The sequence below is a fragment of the Equus asinus genome, chromosome 25 (assembly GCF_041296235.1).
Source record: "Equus asinus isolate D_3611 breed Donkey chromosome 25, EquAss-T2T_v2, whole genome shotgun sequence".
Lineage (NCBI taxonomy): Eukaryota > Metazoa > Chordata > Mammalia > Perissodactyla > Equidae > Equus > Equus asinus.
In genome coordinates, this window is record NC_091814.1 from 54,721,851 (window position 1) to 54,748,447 (window position 26,597).

Genomic DNA, 26,597 nt, shown 5'->3' on the forward strand with positions numbered 1-26,597 from the left:
CTTCCGCAGGCCAGACCCTGTGCTGGGCACCAGGTACACAAAGGATAACAAAGAAGCATCCTGCTCCAGGGAGCTCACAGCTGACTGGGGGAGGCAAGCTGTGCTCATGGGTGACAGCCACATGGGACTGTAAATCCAGCAGTGGAGGAAAGCAGAGCAGGGTGCAGACAGGGGCAGGAGGGGTCTGTGCTGCCTCGGTCAGGGAGAGGGGCCTCATTGTCTCACCTGGGGGTCGGCCCTGGCCTCATGGGTCTGCTACACTGAGTCTGCAGCAGGAACACCCAGCTCAGAGAGGCGTCAGCCCGCGGAGCTAAAGCAGACAGCCCAGAAAACCCAGGGGCCACGAGAAAGGAGAAGGGCAAAAGGGATGCAAAGCCCAGCTTCGGGCCCATCCTCTCTGCTTCCTGGTGGCAAAACTCAGCGCTCCTCAGCCCAGTGTGAACCTGGCAGGAGCAGCAATGCTGAGTTGGCTCTGCTCCTGTTTCTAAAAGGCTCTTTCTCCCTTCATGATTCTGAGGCTTCCACATTAACAGGCCCCAAAGGGTTGGGAGGAGAGGCCACAGTCCCCTGACCCTGACACGCAAGGTACACCCACAGGATGGGCCTGGACCCTCTCGCTCCTCCCTCCACTCACTCCAGACCAGCCTGGCCTTAGTATGTCACCCCACTTGCTCTGGCATGGTGACCTTCTCCAAGGGGGCAGACTTGGAAACTGGTGCCACCTGAGATGTCCCAGCGCTGATGCAGGAGGGCAAGGAAATAATAGAAACACTGGAGATATCCCACAGCTGGTCCACGCCTTACTGCCCCGAGCCCGTCCCCTGCAAAGCCAAGGCCCCTGGCAGGTAGGAGGCAGGTACGACCACCTCCTTGAGACAGTTGGAAACCAGACACAAAGGGCCAAGCGACCTGCCCTAGGTTTAAAGAGTGACAGAGCCAGGGCACAGCCCAGAGCTCCTCCCCACGCAGGTCAGCGCTCTTCCCACTTACTGTCTTCACCGGGCGGTGGGGGAAGCCCCTGTGGAAGGGGAGGTCAAGGCACAACCAAAGGACCCCCAGAGACTTTCCAGATACCTGGAGAAGGGATGCCACGACCCCATCTTTCCTAACTAGAGGTGGAGCGACTTCCCTCACATCTAGCTACTCTGTCCCTGAACATTCACACCCACACACTCACCCTCACACTCACACTCTCACTCACACGCATACATACACTCTCACACTCACACACACTCAAACACACTCATATGTGCAAATCCAAACAAGACGACAAAGGCTTCTTTGGGTGGAGGGAGAAGGGATAAGTAAGAGGAAGGAAGGAGGCTGCTGTGCAGCCCGCACGGAATCCGGACTTATTTTCGTTAGTATTTCTACTGCTTCCCCCCATCTTTCAAGCTTAAGTCTCCAACCATGGCAGCTCGTAACTAAAAGAAGCCTTGAGGACTCCACAATCCAAGCTTCTCATCCCACATCCTGGGGACAGTGCAGAGAAGGGTATGGAGCACGGCGCTGGCACCAGGCAGGGCTGGGTGCGAGTTCCACCCCTCCCGTAGCACCTTACAGGCTACTTAACACCTCCGTGCCTCAGTGTGCTCACTCTAAAGTGGAGACAGTTGGGGTCACAGTGACTAGCAGGTACCAAGTTCTCAGTAAGTGTGGGCCTCTCTGACCAACTTCCCCCAAGTCCTGGGACAGCGAGGAGATAGAAACACGGACCTGAGAGTCTAAACAAACCCAGGGCTACAGAAGAAGCCTGGAGCACATCCTCTGGCCCTGCCGGTCCTATAGGAACCAGCCTCTTAAATAGGCAGTCTTGGAACATAGAATGAAAGAACCAGAAGACAGCTTTGAGGAGATTGAGCTCATCCCCTTGTTTTCACTTGGGGAAACTGAGGCCCAGAGAGCTGAGGTGACTTCTCAATTCAGCAAGGAGAAGCCTTGGGTGTTCATTTCAGGTTGGGAAGGGGATCCAATTATTTCTCAATACCAGTGTATTCTGGAATGGCCAACTTGTCCACGTCACTGACCTAGCAACACGCAAATGGAACCCACAGCTCTGCGCACAGAACAGCTGTTCACCCCAGGAAACTGACTTTTTTTAATTAAAAGAAGCTGAAAAATTATTTTAAAAGAGAGAGAGAGGTAACACCCTAAAAATAGCCGTAGTGCAGAAGTTCGTTTCAACTCTCTTTTGCTTACAATGCAAAAATTGAAAACTTTAAGAGTAAGAAGTTCAACGAATGCAAAGCTGGAGTGGGCTCGGGAAGGGAGGAGCTTTAGAAAAAAAGCTTTGCCAGGAAATCTGTGACTCTGTGGCTTTTTATGAATGGGGAGGCCTCACTGAACCCACAATATATAAAGGGGACACAGGAGGTGAAGGTCGATACATCAGGGCCTTGCTCTTGCAAAACCAAACCACAAGGCCGATTCACAGAAGAAGGCAGAGCTCAGCCATGCCCAGCGCAGCACTGCTATGTTGCCTGGTCTTCCTGGCCGGGGTGGGAGCCAGCCGAGACCGGGGCACCCAGTCTGAGAACAGCTGCACCCACTTCCCAACCAGCCTGCCCCACATGCTCCATGAGCTCCGAGCCGCCTTCAGCAGGGTGAAGACTTTCTTTGTGAGTATGATGCCCTCTTGTCTGTCCTTCCTCCCTGAACTAGGCGTGCTGCTAGAGCAATAGGAACCTTCCTTCTTGCTCAACTCCCTCCCAGCTTCCATTCCCCACAAACTTGAATTCTTAAGAGGGTCTCAAGTCCAGCCGTGCGTTCAGGTAGTTAAGCTAGGCTGGGGTGATGCAGCAGACGCGCAGGAAACGCTGCCCTAAAGGTAAACGTACTCTCTCCTATGCTCAGAAACTTTTCGTAAGATTCTTCTGGAGCTCGATACTTCCTTGGCTGGGAGAAATCCAGAAGGGTCTGAGTGGAGGTGAAGGCGTTCCCCGTGCCCTAGGCAGAGAAACATACATTGCCTCAGCATGGAGGGCTTCCAGAACCTGAAGGACTGATGGTTCGGGGAAGCGCCGCACAGGGGTTCACCTGCCTTAGGAGACGCTTCCCACTCCCAGAGACCTTTCAACGCTGCAGCTGGACGTGGGCAGCAGGGAGAAAGACAAGCACAGAGCCCCGGAGGGTTGACGTAGGCGGCCCCTGCACACCTGACATGGATCTGCAGAAAGATCAGGACCGAGTCTGGCTTCTGCCTTGGCTTCAAAATTGGCCAGATTTTTAAAATCACTTGATCCCGAGAGAAAGGATCTGATTGAACTAAGGGTCCCAGCCACATTGAATGTCCTGTTTGGAGAAGTCTCCATTCCATTTTTGGGCCAGGGCTGCATTGATTAAAAATCAAAAACTCTATGAATAAAAGGACATCGGAAGGACATTCATTTCAGGTGTTTCCCCAAAGCTCAGGTTCATTCTCCTTTTGTTCTTCTTACAGCAAATGAAGGACCAGCTGGACAACATGTTGTTGAACGGGTCCCTGCTGGAGGACTTTAAGGTGAGAGCCGGGCTGGGTGGGTGGGCAGGCTGCAGCGTGACTAAGGGCAGGGAGGCTCTGCTCCAAGCCTGCGTGGCTTTGAAAAGCAGAAGTGGGAAGATCTTAACTCAGCAGATCAGCAGCGGCAGCCGCGGAGGGTTACAGAGGGCTCAGTCCCGGGGGGAGGCGGCTGGGTAAGACAGGTCCCTGGGGACAAAGCTGTCCTCTCAAGCTAGTGCAGCAGCTCTTCCTCCCACTCACCATCCCCCCCCCCCACCCCGCTCCCACCCTAGGGTTACCTGGGTTGCCAAGCCTTGTCGGAGATGATCCAGTTTTACCTGGAGGAGGTGATGCCCCAGGCTGAGAACCACGGCCCAGACATCAAGGAGCACGTGAACTCCCTGGGGGAAAAGCTGAAGACCCTCCGAGTGAGGCTGCGGCGCTGTGTGAGTAGCAGACCAGTCCTTTCCCTGGCAGCTTCTCTGTTCTTCCCGACACACCATCTCCTGACAAGGCTCACAGCAGAGACAGAGACACAGGCTGGCAGGGGCACTCTCGGGAAGGCGCTGGAGTTCCATCTCTTGCTCATTTCTCTCTGTGCAGGGGGTGGGTTGGTGGCTAGGCATTTACATGTGAAGATTTGCAAACAGCTTTCCTGTTATTTGTGAGTCATTTGTGGGCTATTAATTATTCCCCTCTCTCTTCCTGAAAGGGGCCCAGAGCTCCAGTCGGCGCTCCCTTGTCCCTTTGGACCTAGGCCCTGGACCCTGCAGGAGGGGAAACCCCACTTACCTCTCATTCTCAAGCTTTTGAAAGCAGAGCTCTATGTGGGGCCCAACTGACTGACAGGCTCTTTAGAAAGGCCAGGGAGCTACTCATCCCCAGGCTAGTATCTATGAATAATTCCCCAGGATAATTCATTTCTCCAACCAAAATGATACCCTCACTACTGGTTTTCTCTGTTCTCTCACGGGTATTGGGACATCAATTGGTCTCTATTTGTGGGACAAGACCATGCAAAGGGTTTGGCCTGCATAGCTGAGACTGTGTCTCTATTCCTCTGGGACTTAGAAATGGCCCTAGTGGCTGGGAGTTAGGGAGAGGGACAGGACAGAGAGGCAGGAAAGGACCGAATGGCTGGCTCAGCACTCTGGTCAGCACTGTGGGGCTCCGGCGCGCGGGGCTGGGGGTTGGGGAGGCCGAGACCTGGGTTTTCACGCAAGCCTTGCAAACATCTCAGAGTGGCTTCTAGAGAAACATGTTTCATCTCCCTGGGCTGTTTCTTCTCTGTCTGAGGGGAAGGAGGACGTAGGGCTCAGAACCCCCAAGGAGCTATGAGGCGTAGGTATTCAAGATGAGTCTGGCCCCTTCCTCATGCTACCAGCTTGTCTCCCAAGTGCTATGGACACAGGAACTGCAAGCCACTGTTATTAACACTTTCTCTTTCCTTCCACAGCATCGATTTCTGCCCTGTGAAAATAAGAGCAAGGCAGTGGAGCAGGTGAAGAGTGCCTTTAGTAAGGTGAGTTTGGATGGTGGCAGGGAGGGCCTGGGGACCATGACCTCTGCCCACTCTCCGAGGGGTGGAGGTTGGCAGGTGCTAAGCGGGCCCTGTCCTTCACTCAGAGGCAGTGTGGGAACCCGACAAATGGTGTGACCTCCTCAGCCGGCGAGGAGCTGCTGCCTTGGTTATGTTTGTTTTCTGTGAAGTGTCTTTGGGGGTTTCTAAATGACTGCTCCCCGCCTTTGCAGGCCTGTGGGTTAGGCCAGCCAGTCAGCCTGTGAACGCAGTGAGCCAGGTGCTGGGGAGAGTGACAAAGGAAACAGAAAGTAGCTTGTTGGGAATCTAGACTGAGCCACACGTGCAGGAAGCCAACACGTGAATGTGCACACACAAATACACCCAGGGGTTCAGCCTGCACGCCCCAAAACTCAGACCAGAGCAGGAGGCAGGATTCTCACTTATCTGCAGTTGGTCCAGGCTTACATCCCATCTGCCATTCACACCTCCCAAAGTGCCTGAGAATGTCAACTCTCAAACCAAATGGGGTTTCAAAAATGCTTCCAACTATCCGTGAACTCTTACACCCTGTTTCCCAGAAGCCATGTGGCCTATGGCCTCTTCATGGGTTGGGGACAGACGCTGGGCAGAGTTCCACCATCAAGGAGCGTGAATCCCCTGACAGGGGGCCGGAGCAGCAGGGCGGGGCCTGCTCGATCCATTGGTGGGGGAGCACAAACATAGAAAAAGGCTCTCTTCTCTCCTTTTCTCACTGTCTTGCTTTCAAAGTGGTTCCTCTAATGTCTTTTCATCAAATTCTGAATAAGCATCATGTGAGCACATGACCTTTTAAACTGTTGAAAAGGCACCGTTTTGAAAACTGCTTTGCAAAGTGAATGCCTGTCTTGCTGCCCACTAGCCATGCTTCAGGTCAGTGCACAGCCTTCCCCAAGGTGGCTGGCCATGTCCTCAGGTTCCCAGGGTCCCTTCGTCACCTCCCAACATGAGGGAGCAAGCGCAGCTTCTGGGGCCCAGGGTCACGCCTCTCCAGGTGGGGAACCCACTTACTCGCTCAGATGGGGTTTTCACTAAACATTTCTTGTCTCTCCACACAGCTCCAAGAGAAAGGTGTCTACAAAGCCATGAGTGAGTTTGACATCTTCATCAACTACGTAGAAGCCTATATGACAACGAAGATGAAAAACTGAAGCATCCTAGGGAACGAAGCATCCAGGACGGCGACTCTACTAGACTCTAGGACATAAATTGGAGATCTCCCAAATCCCATCCAGGGTTCTGGGAGAGCTGAATCAGCTCCTTGGAAAACCCTGTGGTACCTCTCTCCTGAATATTTATTAACTCTGATACCTCAACTCCTATTTCTATTTATTTACTGAGCTTCTCTGTGAACTATTTAGAAAGAAGCCCAATATTATAATTTTTTTCAATATTTATTATTTTCACCTATGTTTAAGCTGTTTCCATAGGATGACACCCTATGGTGTTTGAGTGTTTTAAGAGAAATTGTAAGTTATAAAGGAAAAAAATGTTTCTTGGGGGAAGCCAACTGGGGCTTCCATTCCAAGCCTGACCACACGTTATGGCTGTTGAGCTGTTCTTCCTGACCCCTCTCTAACCTTTCCTGTCCCAGGGCCTCGGGCACCCAGAGTGTTACACAGACTCTCACCCTCTTAGGAAGAGAAACTAGGGAGCTCCTCTGAGGATTAATGGCTCAGAGGGGTTCCCCAGACCTCACTCCCCAACCACATCATTCTTGAAAGCTGTGGCCAGCTTGTTATTTATAACAACCTAAAGTTGGTTCTAATAGAACTCAGTTTTAACTAGAAACAATTCAATTCCTCTGGGAATGTTACATTGTTTGTCTGTCTTCATAGCAGATTTTAATTTTGAATAAATAACTGTTATTAAAATTATGTTATGGTGTCGGTTGACTTCTGACTAAAATTATTCCTTTAAAGTTTCCAAGCTAGAAGAGAGTAAATGAATGGATTCTGCATTCCAGGGAAAGAAAGCCAGCTACCCTCTCCCAGAGAGAGGGAAGCGTCCAAATCTGCTGGGGGAAAAAGGTATCCCCACTTCAAACGCCAACAGCAAAAACCACCTTTGTCTTCCCATAAACTCAATCCTTTAAGGAATTCTCCTCAAACCCTTAAAGATCATGCTGATTTTCAAGGCTGAGGATGAGATTCTGTACATAATCAAAATTAGAAAAATAGGCAAAGGAGGTTTTTAGTGTTTTTTTGCTTCTTCAAGCTCCAAAGGTCCAGGGATGAATACTAATTTGCCTGAGTTATCATGAGGCTTCAGATAAAGTGCTAACACTGTTCCCTGCACTAGGAGATGGTCCCAGTGCACACAGTTGGCTGTGATCGGTATTCACCGCTAAAAACTCCTACCAAATCCTCCTCGAGCTGAGACCAGAGGCAACAGGCTGGAGCCAACAAAGTAGAGTATAAGCAGTTAGCCCACTTGGTAGGATGCCCAGGGATTCAAGGGCTGTTGCTCCTTCTGTTTCCTCCTTGAGCCACCAGACAAGTGTGAGATTGGCTTCTGACTGCGGTCTGCTGGGAGGGGTGTGGCGGCTGGGGAAGCCCTGCTCAAAGCCCCGTGACTGGGGGAGAGAAGAGGAAAGAAGGGCTGAGTAAACACTGATCCCCTCACGCTCTGCCCAGGCGGCCACGGGCGGGGAGGGTGGGAGCCGCCGGGCTGTGGCCAGTTTTTCAGTAAGACCTGACTCACTTCGGTTCAAGTAACCATAGGAAGGAAGTGGGCAGCATCAAAGCTGAAATTCTGAGATGAAAGGTTAGGGTTAAGAACGGAGGCAGCAGAAGGCGTGGAGACAAGAGTGAGGCTCTCTAGTCCTCGGCCTGGAAGGCTAGGCAGTCAAGGCTCTCTGCCAGGCCGTGCGCACTAGCTGGAGTGTGAGGTTGGCACCACAGCAAGGGAAGTGGGCATCTGAAACCAACAGAGACGGAAACTCACCTGGGGAAGCCACATAGCGGACAAGATGTTGACAGCACCACAATTTACTGAGCACTTATTTGAGCTAGTCAGTACTAGTATATGTGTGTCAGGCATGCTGTATGCTATTGTTATTGCTAATTTCTATAAGAGGAAACCGACGCTCAGAAATGTTGGTATGGCTTGGCCTCATGGGTAATGTGGAAAATGGAGAACTGAGAATAGCATAAAAGCCTTTCCCTTTGTACTGATTATCTGTTGCTGCCCCCAAAATTTAGCAGCTTAAAACAACAAACATTTATTATCTCACAGTTTCTATACGTCAAGAGTCTGGGAGTGACAACTAGAGGTTCTGACTCAGAGTCTCTAAGGAGGTTGCAGTCAAAATGACAGCCAGGACTGCCATCACTTGAAGGCTTGACTGGGATTGGACAATTCCTGTCCAAGATGGCGCACTGACATGGCTGTTGGCAGGAGACCTCAGTTCCTCACTGGCTATTGGCCAGTGGCCTTAGTTCCTTGCTACACAGGCCCTTCCACAGGGCTTCTTGAGTGTCTTCTCAACACAGCAGCTGTCTTCCCCAGAGCCAGTGATGTGAGAGACAGCAAGGAGGGGATCATGGTGTCTTTCAGACCTAACCTCAGAAACCCCACACCGTTGCTTCTGCCACGTTCTATTTGTTAGAAATGAGTTGGGGGCCCGACCCCATGGCCGAGTGGTTGAAGTGCCATGTGCTCTACTTTGGTGGCCCGGGTTTGTAGGTTCAGTGTCTGGGCACAGACCTACTCCACTTGCCAGCCATGCTGTGGCAGTGTTCCACATACAAAAAAATAGAGAAGGATTGTCACAGATGTTAGCTCAGGACAAATCTTCCTCATAAAAAAAAAAAGAGAAGAAGAAGTGAGTTGCTAAGTATAGCCCATATTCATGGGGAGCAGAATTAGATTCTGCCTTTTGAAGGGAGAAGTATCAAAGAATTTGTGGACATTTTTTTAATGCTTTGGCGGGGGGGGGGGGGTGCAGAGAGGAAGATCAGCCCTAAGCTAACTTCTGTTGCCAATCTTCCTCTTTTTTTTTCTCCTCAAAGCCCCAGTACATAGTTGTATATCGTAGTTGTATGTGTGAACATATTTGTAAACTACTACACCCTTCCGAGAATTTAGAAGTAGCTCTGTGCTGGAATGGCACACAGGCTCCCAGGCTGGGTCGGGGGGCAGGACACGGAAGAATCAGGTAAGCATCGGCGTGTATGGAAGGGCCATCATCACGGACACCACCCTCTTTCAGTCCTCTCTCTTGTTGGCTCACTCTAACATATTTACTTCTCTGAGCCTCAGTTTCTTATCAGGAAAACTAGCAAAACTTCTTTCCCAGGTGTACTGGACCGAACGTTTGTGTCTTCTCAAAATTCCTGTGATAGTATTTGGAGATGGGGCCTTTGGGAGGTAATCAGGGTTAGAGGAGGTCATGAGGGTGGGGCCCTCAGGATGCGATTAGTGCCCTTATGAGAAGAGACACCAGAGAGCCCGATCTCTCTCTTTCTCTCTCTCCACACGGACACAATAAAGAGATCTTATGAGCACACGGCAAGACGGTGGCACCTACAAGCCAAGAGAAGAGGCCTCAGAATGAAACCTACCCTGCCAGCACCTTGATCTTGGACCTCCAGCCTCCAGAACTGTGAGAAAGAAATTTCCCTTGTTTAAGTCACCCAATCTAAGGTATTTTGTCACCGCGCCTGAGCTGCTTAGTACACCAGGTTTGATATAATGGTCAAAGAAACGTCAGATATGAAGGTATACATGTGTTCCGGATAGGAAGTATAGAGATGAGATTCAGATGGGGATTTTTTTTTTGTTTTTTCACAGCAATCCTTTATTGTCTAAGAAAAGCAATCACCTCCTCTCTGCCCATGTCCATCTGTCCCCTCACACCAGAGTTTGGATAACAGCAGAGAATGAGAATCTCTATTTGTCTGTGGTCCCAGCTGCCAAGGTGAGGAGGGTGGGACCAATGAGAGAAGCTCCCAAAATCTGTGATGATAATGTGGTCACCCTGTCTCGCCACTGACAGAAATCAGAGAGATGAAAAGCAGATGGGCCCTTCACCCTGGGAGAGAGGCACCGCTGGGGGGAGGGGTAAGGTCAGCAAGGGGAAGAAAGAGGGGAGAGGAGCGCCAGCTTCAGGGGAGAAGCTGCCCATTCTGTGCAGGCTTCCCCCTCAAAACGCTTGTGTGAGTGGATCTAATTGTGGAACGTGGGCACCAGCCTTCAGCCTGGGGTGATTTCAGGAAAAGCAGACCAACTCCAACGCACTCCAACGCAACAGGAGCTGGATCATAAGAATATATACTCAGAATGAAAAGTGGCGGGAAGACCTTTGAATTTTCACGAGCTGCAGAACTGCCTGCAGAATGAACCAGACAACTCTCTCTCTATCTCCCAGGCGACATATGTGTTCCGTCATTCAAGGTTCCTTTACGCACTGACTCATTTGGTGACTTGGGAAATTTTACTTACCTGTCTGGGCCTCCGTTTCCTCAACAATAAAATAAGGAAGTAGGTCTGGATCAATGGTCTCCAACTGGGGCCACCAGACTCTTGAAGGCGCTCATGGCAGGGAGAGGATTGGCTGAACAGTTTCCAAGCTTTGAAAACGCCTAATGAAACTGTACATTTTCCACCCCACCCCCACCTCCCAAAAGTCTGCACAGGCTCCTTAAAAGCACTTCCAAGTGCTTTGCTGGAGGAGTAGCCACAGTGTATGGAAAGGCAGCTTGCCTCATGCTGGTCAGAAGCTCCGTTTAGCAGACATCTATTATATCTTTGATTAATAAAATCAGAAAATGAAATTATTTCCTTAAAAATTTTCCAACCAGTCAAAATTATTTTAAAATAGAGTCTCTGGGGGAAATTAATAGCAACAGTCCATTGTGGTCAAAAGCTTCAAAACCACTAAATTAGAGGACCTCTAAGTTCCCTCCAAGCCCATAGCTCCTAATTGCAGCATCTGACTCCTCAGTCAGCCAGGCCCATCCACGCGAACCCCACTCCGGGACACACTCCTGTGTCCACAGAGTCTGCACTGGTAACTTTCCAGACAGCTTCTCAGTCGTCTGTGTATCATCCACAACTCCCTTCTCCCAGCAGGGTTGAGCAGCCACAGAGCCCTGAGCTTCCAGAAGTCTCCTTGACACTCTGGCTGGGGAAGACATGGGAGAGATGAAAGGCCCGAGGAAAAGTAGCCCAGCTCCCCTCTCACCCCACAGCGCGGGGACGATGGGCACCTCTGGAGTCTGCTGAAGCTTGGCTCCGAGCTGCACGACCTTGAGGAATCACCTACCTCAGTGTTCTCCGTAACATGGAGAGAACAAGCCTTCCTTCAAGGTGCTGTTGGCATAAGAAATGAAAGTGTGAATATACCCAAGGCACAGAGCAAATGCTTAACAAAAGCAGCTCCATCCCTTAGACATTTGGAAAAATGCTCACGGGGGACCAGATGACCAGATCAGTGCTAACACTATGAACAACAGCTGGACACACCTTGTATGCCAACCGCTGGACCTGGGCCTTTCCTTATAACACCTTCTGTCTCCCTACCCACCGTTTCTGGGTGGAAAGAGAAAATGGACCATCCCTGCACTTGGGAGGGAAAAAAAGAAATAATATTTTTTTGAGTGCCTGAAGTTGGCCTCAGAAATACTTGGCTTAGTGAAATAAAAAAATACGTGTATGAATTATAGCCACCAGAGCTCTTCAGTTCAGTGACTCGCTTAACATGGACGCCGAATCGCCATTCAGAGCAATAACGGCTACACTCATCATTAAATGTAGGTCGGCATAACTCTGCAGAAAGCTTTATTTGGTTTCAACACTGGGCTTTGTTCACATGTGCTCATTCTCCACCACTGTTGCCTAACTGCTAACAACCTGAAAAGTGAGAGCCTCCTACCCTGCTTCTTCCCTCACCGTTATTCAAGAAAAAATACATATTTTCCCAGATCAAGAAGCCATTGCTCCACAACTAGAAGGACCCACAACAAAGAATATAATACAACTATGCACTGGGGGGCTTTGGGGAGAAAAAGGAAAAAAATAAATAATTAATTAATTAAATAATTTAAAAAAAAAAAAAAGAAGCCATTGCATAACAGAGCCTATAGTTTGTCCAATATACAACCCAGAATCTCATGCCTGTTTGAAGAAGTCTTCCTGGAATATTTGGAGGAGGGTGACATCGTTTCCCCAACCGGAACCTAGCATCCCTGTCCACCGAGGCTGAATGAGTAACTGTGGTTAGCATGCGCATAAATTGCTAATCTAGTCTCCTTGCAGAATAATCTCTACATTCATATCTGACAAGGACGAGACTCAAATCAAAACAGGCAGCCTGGCTTCTCCCTGGCCTTTTCCCCAAACCAAAGTTTTTACAAGATGCACATTTATTCACTCAGAACCTATTACGCTCTAGGAACATATGCTCTATGTCGGGTGCTGGGGAAAAGCTGTGAAAAAGACAGACATGGTTCCCGGCTTCATGGGTATAAGAGCTAGGGGCAGAAACAGACAGTAAGAAGTTAACTACATGATTTTATTATGTGTCATAACAACTAAATGAGAAGTGGGAGCTTTTAACAGAGCAACTAAGCAAGACTCAGGGCTGGGGGCAGTTTCCCTGAGAGGGTGACATTCAGCTGGACGTGAAGGGTGAGTGGGAGTTGGCCAGTTGAAGAGGGAGATGATGAGAGCCTTAGGCAGAGAGAGCCACATATTTAAAGACCCCTTAGGACTGCACAGGATGGGGGGAGGGTGGTCTCTGAAGCAAGGGTACATTTGTACTGATAGCGGAGCCCTGGGCCCCCTTCAGGGCCCGCTGCTTCCCTACCCCTCTCACGTTCTGAGCCCCTGAAGCAGGAAGGAAGTTAAACTATTTAAGGAACTGAAAAATGAAGCACAGCTAGGGAGGGACATTATGCGTGAGGGAGAGAGATTTAAGATGAGCTTGAAGAAATGGGGAGGGGTAAAAATTTTAGACTTTAACCTAAGAGCAAAGGGAAGCCATTGAAGGCTATTGAGTAGAGAGGAAAATATATATCTTCTGAGTGAGACCATTTAGGGGTTATTTGCTTCCAGTCCAGACAAGAGAAAAGTGTAGTCTGGACTAAGGTGGTAACAAACACAAATTGACGGAAGAGTAAGTGTTCAGATAGTGAGCAACTACTTAAATGAGAGTGATGATAGCAGCTGACAGCCAAGATGACCATCAGATTTCTGGCCTGAACAACTGGGTAGAGAAGAAGCAGGTTTGGAGGGGGAGGTGATACATTCTACAATGGCCCCGCTGAGTTGGAGGTGCCTCTGAAACTTTGAGTGAATATGACCAGAGTGGTCAGCTGGACAGAGATGCAGTCTGGAGATAAATAAGTGGGTGTCATTGCTATAGAGATGGTACATGAAATCATGGGAGTGGAGAAAATCACCCAGGGAAAGAGTGTAGAGTAAAAAGAGAAGAGAGCCCAGAACCAAGCCCTGGAGAACCCAGTATTTATAAGTCAGAGCAGGAGAAGCTGCGAAGGGAATTGCAAAGAGTAGCCCTAGTGGTAAAATGATACGCCAGGAGAGAGTGACATCCCTGAGAACAAGGAAAGAAATTATTTCAAGAAAGAAGGAGTAGTCAACTGGATCAAATGCTATTGGTAGTTTAAGTAAGATCAAGACAAAGGAGCCCCTACTGGATATAGCAGTGGGGGCACTGGTGACTTTATCAAGAAGAGTGCAGGTGAGTGGCAAGAGATGGGAGATAGATGGGTTTGTGCACTAAATGGGAGGTGAAAATGTGGGGTGACAAGTGTGGACAACTCTTTCAAGATGCTGGGCCAATAGAGGAGGAAAAGAGTTGAGGATAGAGGAGTGAGACAGGAGAACTGATGATGACAGTTTCCTCAGAGTGCAGAAGGGGGTAGGATGCAGGTAGAGGAAAGGACAGCCTTTGAAAGGAGGAGGAACGCCTCTACCGAATAATAACAGGAAGGAAGTAGGGACAGTGGGTTCAGAAGCAGCTTGGTTTGAAGATTTGTTGGCAGGAAGTTGAGGTTGTTTCTATCAGATGGCTTCTATTTTCTCTAAAAAGAGTGAATAAAGAGGAGAGAAGGCAAGGAGGTTTGAGGAGAGAAACAAACATCTGAAGTGATGTTTGCAGAAATGTGGAAAGCAAACAGCTATGGAGAAATATAGCAGATTTCCAGGCAGTGTTGAAACCAGTTGAGGTAGGTGGTCATGAATTGAAGAGGTCTGCCAGATTGTGTAATTTTTCTCAGGATTCTTTTGGCAGCCTGGGTGAACACAGAGAAGGCAGAATTGTTTTGCCCCATAAGTACTCCACAAGGACAAGGAGGAGAGGAAGTTGAGAATATAGGTAAGAACCTGAGTGGAAAGATGGACTGAGGAATCAAAGTTGAATAATGAGGGAAGCAAAGACAAGAGAGAGCTGATCAAAAAGGATAATGTAGACGAGCCAATGGACCGGAGGTTCTGATGGGATCAAGAAACAGTTTGGTGGTGTCTGAGTCACCAAGAAGAATAGGCATTAGCCAAAGAGTGGAAAGGCTGAATGAAGAGATCCGGGAGGTGGGGCAGTTCTGAGCTATGACAAAGTCCAGGCTATCACCATTGCAGCAGACAGCTGAGTAAAGGCGGAGGAAAAAGGCATTGGAAATACGGAGGTCACGGAATTGAAAAGCTAAATTTGGGGTAAGTCATCCACAAGGGCACTGAAGTCCACCAGGCCCGTGGCAGCAGAAAGCAGGTCAGTGGAAGGCAGTGGAAGAAAGAGTATGAGACAGGCGCTCAAATCATTTGTGAATGAAAAGCAGAGGCAGAAGGTATTCGAGGGTCCCGGCCCTTCCAGTGGGTTCTAATTGCCACACGTGTAGAGTTCCCAGAGTTTCATACGCAGGACACATGATCATTTTAGATTTCCTAAATCTTAGAAAAGAACAGATCTAGATTTCTTGGGAAGGCTGTCTAATAAAGACTCCTTGGAATTTCCTAATAAATAAAAGAGCATATATTTATAATATATTTCCCAGGCTGAAGTCATTTTTACGTCAGAAAAATAACAAATGTCCAAGTATTAACCACACACAACCCTAGAGTCACTCAAATCAAGAAGTTTGTTTTTTTTCCCAAGATGAATCATCATCCAATGACACATCCAACTGGAAACCTCTAGCAAACCCCCAACACAGATCTGTCCTCTGGTGTGCAGGTTCTTTGTTGGTGAGTCTGTTCTGTCTCACGTATTACCACGTGCTCAATCTCCTTCCTGCAGAACAGGAAAGTAGCCAATCACCACGAAGAAAGTGTTTCCCAAGTATCGCATAAATCTTTTGATGAAAATAGAAGTCCCCGTGAAAACGGCCATGCAAAATCTAACCCCTTCCTCTGATGTTTGGCTCAACGTTACAGCCAGTAATACCACCCCATCCAAGCATCAAACATGCTGAGTTGCAGCCTCGGGGGGAGGATGGAGGCAGAAACCTGTCTAAGTCAGTGCTGCTCGGTGTGGCCTGGAGACCAGCACGGGTCCACGAACTGTGTGTTACTAGTCTGTGGCAAGGGGAGTACAGAAATGAGGAGTAAGTGTTTAGAAAACTTTATAGCAATTCAACAGAGTAGCTTTTGTTTGTTAGATTGAATCATTGAAAACAGGGCTTATATTTTGCATATCTTTATAATTTTTTTCATTTTATTTTCCTCGTAATTCTTTTTATTATCTTTTATAAAAATGTCAATCCGTAATGAATTGGAATTTTTTTGAAATCTAGTTCTTAGCCAAAGATAGTTTGAGAAGCACTAAATCATGCTCCCTGGCTTATTCCTAGACTCATGGAAACCCCAAGTTGGAAGAAAGAGGTAGTGAGATATAAGCGGTAGAAATACATGCATTGTTCTCAGACTAACCTGATTTCAAATCCCCATTCTATCGCTTACTGTTGATTTTGAGTAAATTACCTAATTTCAATTCCTTCTCTGAAGGCAGGGATGATATGCCCTGACTTGCAGATTTAAGGTGAGGATTACATGAGATACGTGCTACTGGCCCAGCACAATTCCAGGCCTGTGGGGAGGACTGTGAGTTGCCTTAAAGAGCATCTGGTTGAACCTACAATTTATTGCTCCCAGAGAATCTGAGAACCAATGAACCAACCACAGGTACCCTAGCATAGGCAGCATATCCTGACAAGGACCTCCAGTTCAGGCAAGGCAAGCGATACTCACCAGGTCATTGCTCCCCTTGTTTCAGTCACACCTAAAGAACTTAGCATCCTAACTGGGAAGGAAATGCGGTAGCCAGTGTTGGCTGCACTCTCCCCTTTCCTCAGGATAAAGAATCTGATTTTGTTCAGATATCAGGCACCGTGTTCTTACGGGAGCTGGGCCCCTCCCAGGCAATTCCATTTCCCGAGTCCAGTGACCGACGCAGGAATGAGTTTGTGATGTAACCTGGTCAATGACACCTGAGGAGAGGTTGGCTGAGGGACTACTGGGAAATTTTTTTCTTACTCTTAAATGCGGAGAAACCAGGCTTTTTTTCTGCCTCTGGTTGTTGTCCATATTTGAAGCCCGGAATTGCTGAGGCCTTGAGATCATGAGGGGACTCGGCCTAAAAGGATAAAACAGCAGGTGGATCCTCGACGACTTTGTTAAACCCATGTTAAACCAACCCTAGATCAGAATTATTTCAGAATTTTCAACATGTGAGATAATTTTCCTCTTGACTAGTCCCTGTTCATCGCTTTTGGGTTACTTGCAGCCAAAAGTATGTACAAATAATACACGTGAACTCTCAGGTTGTAAACAATGAGACCACTTCAGTCCCGGGGCTTCCCCTACTCTCTTCTTCCTTCTGAGCCGCTGTCACCTCTGACTCATCCACTGAACCCCAAATATTTGAGGGAGTTCAGGATAGTCAAGGAGTTCATTTCCTTTCGCACAGGACACGACTCCTGAGTTCCAGCAGATTCTCGGAGCAGCCGCCATCCCATCTTCCTCACTGGTTTCATCTAAGGAAAGCAGAGCTCTGCAGGGCGAAGTGCAGACTCTGATGCTATGAATGGAAGACGCGAGGAGCACGTGCTCACGTGTCTGGCCCACGTCCGCCTTTCTCACAGGGCTCTACCGTCTCGTCCCCTTCCTCCTGAGATGGACTCCCCTCTGCAGTTCTTTCCCATCCTCTAAGGCCCTTTTCAAATTGCTGCTCTTCCAGGAAGCCTTCCACCACAATGCAAGACCACACTCTTATCTCCACCCATTGACCAAACCACTGTCCCACATGTTTAGACAACCGATGATATTCTGAAAGTTTCTGCCTCTTAATTTTTTCCTATGAGCTGACATTGTCCCTCAATGCTGACTGTGCAGGGGTGAGTCCTGCAGTCCTATTTCCCCAGTAGTGTCAGGCACAAAGAAGGCATTAAATAAATGCTTGAGTTCAACTGAAAAGAAAATTTTCCCTACGGTCACAAAATCACAGACATTTTGAGTTAGACCCTCAAAGGCTCTCTTGTCCAACTGCCGCCCACGGTCCTCCTCCCAGATGGACCTCCACTTCCACTTCAGTGTTTGCAGAGAAGCAGAGCTCACAACTTTGTGTGCCACCTGTTTCATTTCCGGACAGCTCTCATTACTGGAAATTTCTTTCCATTTGCCTATAAGGCCCAAATTTGTTTCCCTGCAACATGCCTTCAATTGTTTTCCTTACACTTTCTTGGATAAAACAGGATACGTTTATTCCATTTTCACATGATAGCCCTTCAAATATTGAAGGCAGCTATTATAGGTGTTCTAAGTTTTAATTTCTTCAAGCTAACTATCTTCAGTTATTTAAATGATTCTGTAAAAGTAATGGTTTCCAGAATCTTTTCCAGTCCCACGGCTTTTCTTGCATGTACTCATTAAAAGAGTCATTCCTCTCTTAACCTTCATTTACTAATTCAACAGATATTGATTGAGCTCTTCCTATGTGCCAGGCACACAGCAGAGGATCGGACACGGAGCTTACAGTCCAGGAGGAAAGACAATTAAACAGTGATAGTGAGGAACAAAATGTCCCTGGTCACTGCATTGCACAACTTCAGGGGCACTGTTCACACACAGTACCATACAAATTTCACCCCTTGGAGTTGTGCAACGTGGTAGAGCAGTCACTGATGGGAACGAACAAACTGGATCAAGAAAGCCCTCCCGAGAAGAAAGGACATTTGAACTGAAATCGAAAATATGAGTATCAGTTAATTGGGCAAAGAGAGAAAGGAACAACATGCCGGACTGAGGGAACAGCAAGTGCAACCATGTGGAGGAGAAGGGGGAGGGTGTGAGAGTAAGAGGGAGTAGAGAGAAATGAGGCCTGAGAAATAAGCAGGGGTCAGGACATAGAGTTTCTATTAGGCCATTTAGGGAGGTTGACTCACATCCTAAAGAGGGGGCAGTCCATTGAAGGCATTGAAGCAGGGAAATAACATAATCATATTTGCATTCTGGATGCTGTGTGGAAAGTGGATTAGAGGATAATAAGACCAGAGGTTGTGAGAGCAACTCAAAACTTGTTACAGTAATCCAAGCCAAGAAAAACTGGACAGTGGTCTGAACCAAGGTAGCAGCAGTGGAAATAAAAAGGAAATTGGATAGATATATTTGTGCAATAGTTCAGACACAGTGTCAATTAGATTTGATGGCTGCCTGGAGGTGGAGAGTGAAGAAAAGTGAGAAAGCAAGGATGTCTGAGACAAATGGCAAATAGTGGTACCATCGACTGAGACTGGAAACTCTGGAGGAGGCCCAGCATTTAAAAAACGGAGGAAGATGAAGAACCTAATGTCAGATATATTCAGCTGAGATATTTGAAGATATCTAAGTGGAGATGTCTAATTGGAGTTCAGGAGACATCGCCACAAGATTCTGGAGTCATCAATACATAAATGGTAACTGAAATCGTGGGAGTGAATGTCAACTCACTCAGAAAAAAAACATGTAGAATGAGAAAAGAAGGTTTAAAGCCTGAGGGATACAATCATTTAGCGGGTGTGTTGAGAAAGAGGTATCAGCAATGGAGACCACAGAGAAACAGCCAGAAAGATAACAGGAAAAATGGAGTGTGGTACACGGAAGCCAAAGGGAGCGGGAGGAGCCAAGTCCTGCCGAGCGTCCACTGGATGTGCCTGCCCAGGGAGGTTGGAAGTCGCCCCTTTCTCCAGGGTCCTCCATCGTGATGCAGCCCCTGTCATGCAGATCCTTTGGCAGCAGCCACACCACATTGTTGGCCATACTAGGTGTCACGGGTTTCATTGGGTCTCCCCAAAAGACGTGTTCAAGTTCTAACCCCCTAGTACCTGTGAATGTGATCTTATTGAAAACGGGGTCTTCGTAGACATAATCGAGTTAAGATAAGGTTATACTGGAGCAGGGTGGGCCCTAATCCAATGACTGATGCCCTTATAACAAAAAGGAAATTTGGGTACAGAGACATAGACGCACAGGGAAGACGGCCACGTGAAGACGGCAGCAGAATTGGAGTAATGCTGCCACGAACCAAAGAACTCCAAAGATTGCTGGCCGGCACCGGAAACTCAAAGAGGCAAGGACCCTTCCCTAGAACCCTCAGAAAGAGCGGGGCCCTGTGCCACCTTGAGTTTGAACTTCTGGCCTCCAGGACTTGAGAGAGTACGTTTCTGTTGTTGTAAGCGCCCTAGTTTCTGGTCGTTTTTTACAGTAGCCCTGGAAAATGAACACCCTAGGATCAGCTAAAATCCCATGTCTTTCTTATTTGAACTATGACAAAGTTATCTCATTCTATTCTGCATTGCACAATGAAGTTTTTTAAATTAAATGTATGACTTCTGCTCATCCACATCTGCTTTACTCTTAGATATTTGGGGCAATCAACACAATTTTTGATAAACTTGGCTTCTATACCTCTGTCCAGGTTAATAGAACATGAAACATGGTAGGCCAAGGCTACAGCACCTCGGTATCGATCAAGGTCCCTCTCCCAGCTGGAAATGGCAGGCAGCTATGTCTTATCCACAAATTGATGCCTTGATGGAATCCAGATACATCGAGTCTACTGGAAGTCCATATCTACCAGACCAGTGACCATATGAAACAAGTAGCTTGTCTAGACCAGAATGACCTTGAATCTGCCTTCTCCACTCAAGGCAGGCGCTGGGAAAGAGGATCTGTTCATTTTGTTGAGTGAACCTGAATTTCTCTACCCCTGGCAGTCTGACCCACTGACTATGCTACTGGTTCTGCCTTGCCTTAGCCTTTAGATTTGAGGTACTTTGTCTCCCAGCCGTGACTTGAGGCTCCCCTGAAAACTGACTCTGAACCCACACCTACAGACTCCTCTGTCTCAGCTGTCCCCCTAAGCACAATTCTGACAAAGGGCTTTTGCAGCCTTAAAGGCGGGACCTAAACAGTGAACCTTTACTAGATCCTGGTGACTGTTGCCCTCTCTTCTACTTGCTTGGCCACCACTGGTTTAACAATCTGTCACTCCCCTCCACTCCTAAGGTCAGCAGTGGGGAGCCTTTGACGCAGACACTGGCAGTGGGTGGGAGACTGAGAAAGGAAAGAGGCACACATGTCAGGAACAGCATATGTCACAGGAGCTGAAGCTGGTTAAGAAGGAGACGGGACAAGTGAAACTCCACGTTTATTGCCAGAAACCCAAGCTTTGTGTGAAATCTTGAATTCATAGAGAAGAGGAAGGGGGGACAGGGAAGTTCCTGACCGACATCTCCCTTGGGCCACGGTGGCCCCATGACTGGGGTATGTTTATCTGATGGTAGATTTTGCTGCACTGAGTTCTCCCTCTGCCTCCCTTCTCTTATTATTTCATAACACATGTAACCCTCTTCTCTCTCCCCTCCTTTTCCCATGGGAAAATACTAAGAATGAATAAAGTCATATTAATACTGTGAAACAAATAAATAATCCATCACTCCAGAATCACAGCATCTTTATTCCTGTATCCTGAATCAAATGGCTTTGCTGTCCACAATCTCTTTGCTAGATAAAGAGTCAGCACCTTCTCTCAAGCCAGAAAGGAAAATGCTGAATGATTTTTTTTTTTCAGATTTCCAAAAAGTTACTTAGGACATTGGGGTGAGTTAGACAGAAATGGTTAGAACTAGAGAGTCAGCTTTATCCTGGCGCATGTTAGCTGAGAGGACACTAGCTGCTGTAACAGATACACCCTGAAACCTCAGCGACTTCACACAGCAGAAGTTTGTTTCTCACTCATGGAAAGAAGGCGCACGGAGGGGCTGCGGTGAGATGCAGGCGAGAACTCTGCTCTGCACCGTCACTCCCGCCGACCGAAGCTCTGAGCTGCAGTCACGCCTCAGGGCCAGGACGGACCCCCACACCCAAAATGCAGTTTAGATGGCTAGAATGATGCCCCACACGCACACCAGGCGGGCAGGGAAAGGTTTAACTCCGATAATGAGGCTTTCTGGGGGTAGCAGGGCAGGTTTCTAAGCAGCTCTAAAACTGGCTTGAGAGAGAGAGCAAGGAGGGGTGACTGGCTTGGAGTCTTATGATAGTTAGGTGCTGGGGCTTGGGAAAGGATTCCCAGGCACAGGCTGAGACTGCCTGATTTGAACTTCTTGCCAATGCCAAAGGAGGGCACACTCAAGCTTTCTTGTCAGTTTTGTGGGGCAGAAGAGGAAAAGGGGAGTACTGGGCTTGAAGGCTGTCAGCAGTCAAACATCAAAAACGGAGCCAAACGTGAAGGACATACATTAACGTACAACTGAAATTTCAGGAGATTGTAACCTATCATTAACTCAATTAAAAATAAACAGAGCCAAACTCCTAATTACACTTTGCTGTCAGCAACTCATGGCTTCCATAGTTGTCCACACGTAGTTGTCCTGCATATCAACATGCAGACAGAAGACAAGGAAAATGGAGGCTTGTATGGGAGGTTTGAACAGGTCAGGCCTGGGAACAGTGGGTTTACGCCTTCGGCCCGCATTCCATTGGTTAGAACCAAGTCACAGAGGGGCTGGAAAAGGTAGTCCCTGGCTGGGTAGCCACTTCCCAGAAAAACTATGGAAGGGGGCCGGAATCTTTAGCTTATAGCTAGCCTTGTCTGCCACCGTGGAATGCAAGCAGCAATGGATCTAGGTTTTGTGGGGCCCAAAGCTTGAATAGTTTGGAGGCTGTCTTTAAGAAAAAATAAATTAAAAAATTACAGATACCAAATTGGAAAAGGGTCCGTGCAAGTCAGGGCTCTATGCTGAAGCTCGCTGAGCTTCACAGTAAAGGTGCCAGGATGGCCCAGGGCCACTGTGAACAAACGGAGACGACAGGTACGTGGCTTCTGACACAGCTACAGAACTTCTTCCTGAGAGGGAGTAAACTCTGGGATTGGTGGCTTAAGCTACAGAGGTCACAGAACTCCAGTCTAGAACCCAGGAAAACAACAGCAAACGTGCTATGAGAAATGGGAAAAATAATATTATGTATTTTCTGTTCGTGAAAACAGATAAAATCCTACCTCTTTGCAACCACAATACACAAAGAAATTACATGCTGTTGGTTTTGGCTCTATATGTCGCTATTCAGGGGTTTGGGGCAGGGATAGTTTTTAAGTAAAAGGTTCGTAGGCCTGAAGCATGAAAAATATTATTTGGTGTTCTCTGATTTCAGAAAGTTTGAGAAGCACCAGCATCCCTTCGTAGGCCTCCAGCCCCTGAGACTGTGTGAGTCAGGGATGCCCCCAGAATGCCCATCGCTCAACCTGCTCTCTGATGTGCCTGGGTTGGGGGGCATGTGAAACAAACCAGAAGGAGCTAGGACCCCATAAGAATTGTGACACCTCACTTTCTCTGTAGGCCACGGTCGACTGTGGCCCAGCATTGCCCTTAGGACGGCTCATTTGAGGAGCAGTCAGACGAGAGCCTGGACGACAGGCGGGCTTCCGTGTCTGGGCTTCAGCTCCTGGGCAAGAGCTTTGGGCACACACTTCTCTCCTTTCCTTCCCATTTTTATTTTCGTTTTTCCTTGATTTTCTTATTTATTTTTATTCAGCTATGTTGTACCACATTGAATACACTTTTGGAAGCTCATATTTGGGGAAAAGTGGCATAAAAATAAAACACTAAACACAAATAGGAAATAAAGTAAAATAACAACAGAAAATTTTTTTACATGATGTCACCACTGAGTCTAGACAGACGCTAGGTCATTAAAAGGACTTCTCAGGGCATCTTTTAATCCTCAGCTTCATCCATCCACTGTCTGATATTTACTGAGAGTCCCCTATGCATTGGCTTTCCCACAGGTGACATGTGGTCCTTGGGTGTCATCATGTACATCCTGTGAGTATGCTGGGGAGCCACCTGGGAGGGGCCAGGGCTGGACTGGGCTTGGCTGGGTGGAGGCCTGTACTTCTCCAGGAGGAGAGGAAGAGGCAGAGGTTAGCATTCTCCTCTGGGTGGGGGAGTCCCTGGGAATCCCCTGCTAACACGGCTTAGCAGATTCTGATAGCTAAGTGGTGGGTACAGACTAGCTCACGGGCAGAAAAATGTGCCATATAGACACTTGGTATGCTGGATTCCCGGGCCCTGCCCTCAACTTACTATATTGTGCCTGAGTCAACGAGTCCCAATTTCTCTGTGACCTTTACAAGAAGAAGCCTGTTTCTCACTCTGTTCCTGGTGCAGGGCCCCAAAATAACACCAGCTCTGTCCCTCTCTTCCTGCTTCCTCTCGGCTCAGGCTGTGTGGGTATCCCCCCTTCTATTCCAACCACGGCCTTGCCATCTCTCCGGGCATGAAGAGTCGCATCCGAATGGGCCAGTATGAATTTCCCAACCCTGAATGGTCAGAAGTATCAGAGGAAGGTAGGGAGCCCAGTGAGCACGCCTGTGTGTGCGTGTGCGCGCTCCCTCGTGTCCCTGTGGGCATCCGTCTCACGTGGAAGGTGTAGTTATGGGTTTGCTCCTGTGCCCACACCTTCTGGTATGTCCCGCCTGTGTGAAGGGCCTCGTGCGGGCCAGGCGCATGGGGCTGTGTAGGCCCTGCCAGGCGGTGTAGCCATAATGGGCCTCAGGGCCAGCTCCGTAGGCGGTCTGCCTCCACGCGACCCCCCTTGAAACCTGGTTTCTCCCCGAAAACTGTGGGAAGAAACAGGGGAGGAGAGTGGCTCCTGAGCTGGCTCTGTCTCCTGCCCCACCCCCACAGTGAAGATGCTTATCCGGAACCTGCTGAAAACAGAGCCCACTCAGAGGATGACCATCACGGAGTTCATGAACCACCCCTGGATCATGGTGAGCCTGGCAGGCTGGAGAGACCTGGCTGCCTGGGACTGTCCCTTGGGATGGGGGCTTCGCCAGGACTCTGCCCTGCCCCAGGCTTTCACCTGGGCCCCTTTTCTCTCCCCTCAGCAATCAACGAAGGTCCCTCAAACCCCACTGCACACCAGCCGCGTCCTGAAGGAGGACAAGGAGCGGTGGGAGGATGTCAAGGTGAGGGGAACCGCTGCCCGGAGGGGCTGGGGGAGGCGGCTCGTGGGGGCACCCAGGTGTGAGCAGTGGTGCTGGCCGGGGAGGGTTTGGTTCTGCATCCTCTCATGCCAGGAGATGGCCGTCACAACAGCAACAGTGACTCAGAGCCAATTCCCTGGCCAGGTTGTGGGCAGAGGATTCTGTGTTCCCGTCTAGACTGGGCCGTGGCTGTTTCCTCCCAGCCCTCTACTTCCTGGGTCTCTAAAGGGACCTGAGAGGCCATCTGGTCCCATCTCATTTTGCAGATGAGGAAACTGAGGCTCAGAGAGGGGGAGTGACCTGTTCACGGTCACACAGCTAGTGACTGGCTGAGGCCGCCAGAGCCCAGGTCTCCTGACTCCTGGCCCGGGGCTCTTGCTGCCTCCCTACAGGGCCGCCCGTGGCTCTCGGAGAGCGGGGGCCATGCTGTGCCCAAGCCCTGGTGGCACTGCCGGGGCTGGGGCTTGCTCTCAGCCCTTGACCCGCTGACCAGCCTGTCCTCTTCTCTTTGCTTCACTCTGACCCCTCCTCCTGCTCTCCTCTGTGGCTCTCGTCTCATGTGTCTCTCTTGGTGCCACCCCCTGCCCCCAGGAGGAGATGACCAGTGCCAGGGAAGGAGGAGTTCTCTCAAGTGACAGGAGAGCTCAGAGGATCAGGGTGCCAGCTAACCTCCTCCAGGAGGCCTTCCTGCGTCTCGTCAATCTCTGGCACTGCTCCTGGCCTGAGCACATGCTGCGGCCTCTACTGTACCCTTTGGCACTCTCCCTAAGGCACCTGGCAGTGCTCTCCATGGAACTGCCCAGTCAGGGAGGCACGGGCACTGTCTCGTGCATCTTCAGTCTCTGCAGAGAGTGCTGGATGCTACTAGGTTCCCGCCAACATCAAGAAATATTGGAGGGCCTACTGTGCGCCAGGTGCTGGGGATGTATCAGTGAAGAAAGCAGACACGAATTCCTGCCCTTGTGCAGCTTACACCCCAGTCATAGACAAGTTACACAGACTGTTAGAAGGTGATCAGATCTACGGGGAAAAAAATAAGTCGGGTAGCTTTGTGTAGGTACATTATACTTCAGTAAGAACGGTTTCTAAAAATAAAGCCATGAAGGGGAATAGAGAGTGCCCAGAGAGAGGACTCGGAGGTGGGAGGAAGCTGGCAGTTTGAAATAGAGCGATAACAGTAGGCGTCATTGAAAAAGTGACACATGAACAAAACTGAAAGGAAATGAGTAGTGCAGGCATCTGAAGGAGGAGCGTCCCATCCTGGGGGCCTGGGGAGGGGTCCACAATGCCCCACGCTCCAGCCTCTAGCCCTTCAGGTCCACGAATGCTGTAGGCCCCTACGCTGCGGCTCAGCCACTGACGAGGGGTCTTGGCCCCTTCCACAGCCTTCTTCTTGCCTTTGGGAGGGGCTCTAAGTCGGCTGTAAACTTCTGCGGAATATCAGGGCCCTCCACTGCACAGGACTGTTTGCTAGGTACTCATAAATCTGCAGAGTGGGGAGAATAATACCACTCCCTCATAGGGTTGTTGAAGGTCAAAAGTCCAAAAGGGAAGAGAAGTTCACAAAGGGGAAAAGGGGTCTCTGAATCGAGCCAGGAGCTTCCCTCACTGGGCTTTCATTCTCCGTGTGCCGGGAACCCGGCTAACGGTTTGCAATGATTAGCTATTTAACAGTTACAAAACACTATGATGAAGATGCTTTTCTACTAACGGAAAGCTGAGGCTTACAGAAGTTGAGGGGCTTGAGCTGGCAAGTGGAAGAGCCAGAATGCGACCTGGATCCGTCGGAGTCCAGGGTTCCGCCTGCACTGCCCCACACAGCCTCTCCTGCGTGACTCAAGCCGCGTTTTCTTTGCTGGTGTGAGCAGCAAGAACCAGAGTCTAAAACTCATACTAGACACGGCGGCTATCACATTTCCTCCCAGCTAAGCTCGGCAGCCTCCTTCGCTGGGATACAACCCAGTGGTTTTCTTTGCCGAATTCTTACATGAGAAGAGAACAATACCCCAAAGTCAGGGGCCTGATTAATTCTGGCAACTGTGGGAGGCAAGGGACGGGGAGACATTCTTAGAACTGGGCCA

At 49.0% G+C, this 26,597-nt stretch overlaps 2 protein-coding genes across 2 annotated transcripts; both read left to right on the plus strand.

Moving 5' to 3' along the window:
* The first annotated feature begins 2,240 nt into the window (after positions 1-2,240).
* IL10 (interleukin 10) lies at positions 2,241-11,350 on the plus strand. Its single transcript, XM_044758686.2, has 5 exons — positions 2,241-2,618; positions 3,440-3,499; positions 3,772-3,924; positions 4,935-5,000; positions 6,095-11,350. Exons 1-5 carry the CDS (start codon positions 2,241-2,243, stop codon positions 6,185-6,187), a joined length of 750 nt encoding a protein of 249 aa, XP_044614621.1. The 3' UTR covers positions 6,188-11,350.
* An 11,944-nt stretch (positions 11,351-23,294) lies between these two features.
* LOC106822956 (uncharacterized) lies at positions 23,295-25,545 on the plus strand. The gene is made up of 5 exons (XM_014828398.3): positions 23,295-23,350; positions 23,750-23,874; positions 24,215-24,300; positions 24,418-24,498; positions 25,108-25,545. Exons 1-5 carry the CDS (start codon positions 23,319-23,321, stop codon positions 25,528-25,530), a joined length of 747 nt encoding a protein of 248 aa, XP_014683884.3. The 5' UTR covers positions 23,295-23,318; the 3' UTR covers positions 25,531-25,545.
* Positions 25,546-26,597: the final 1,052 nt, after the last annotated feature.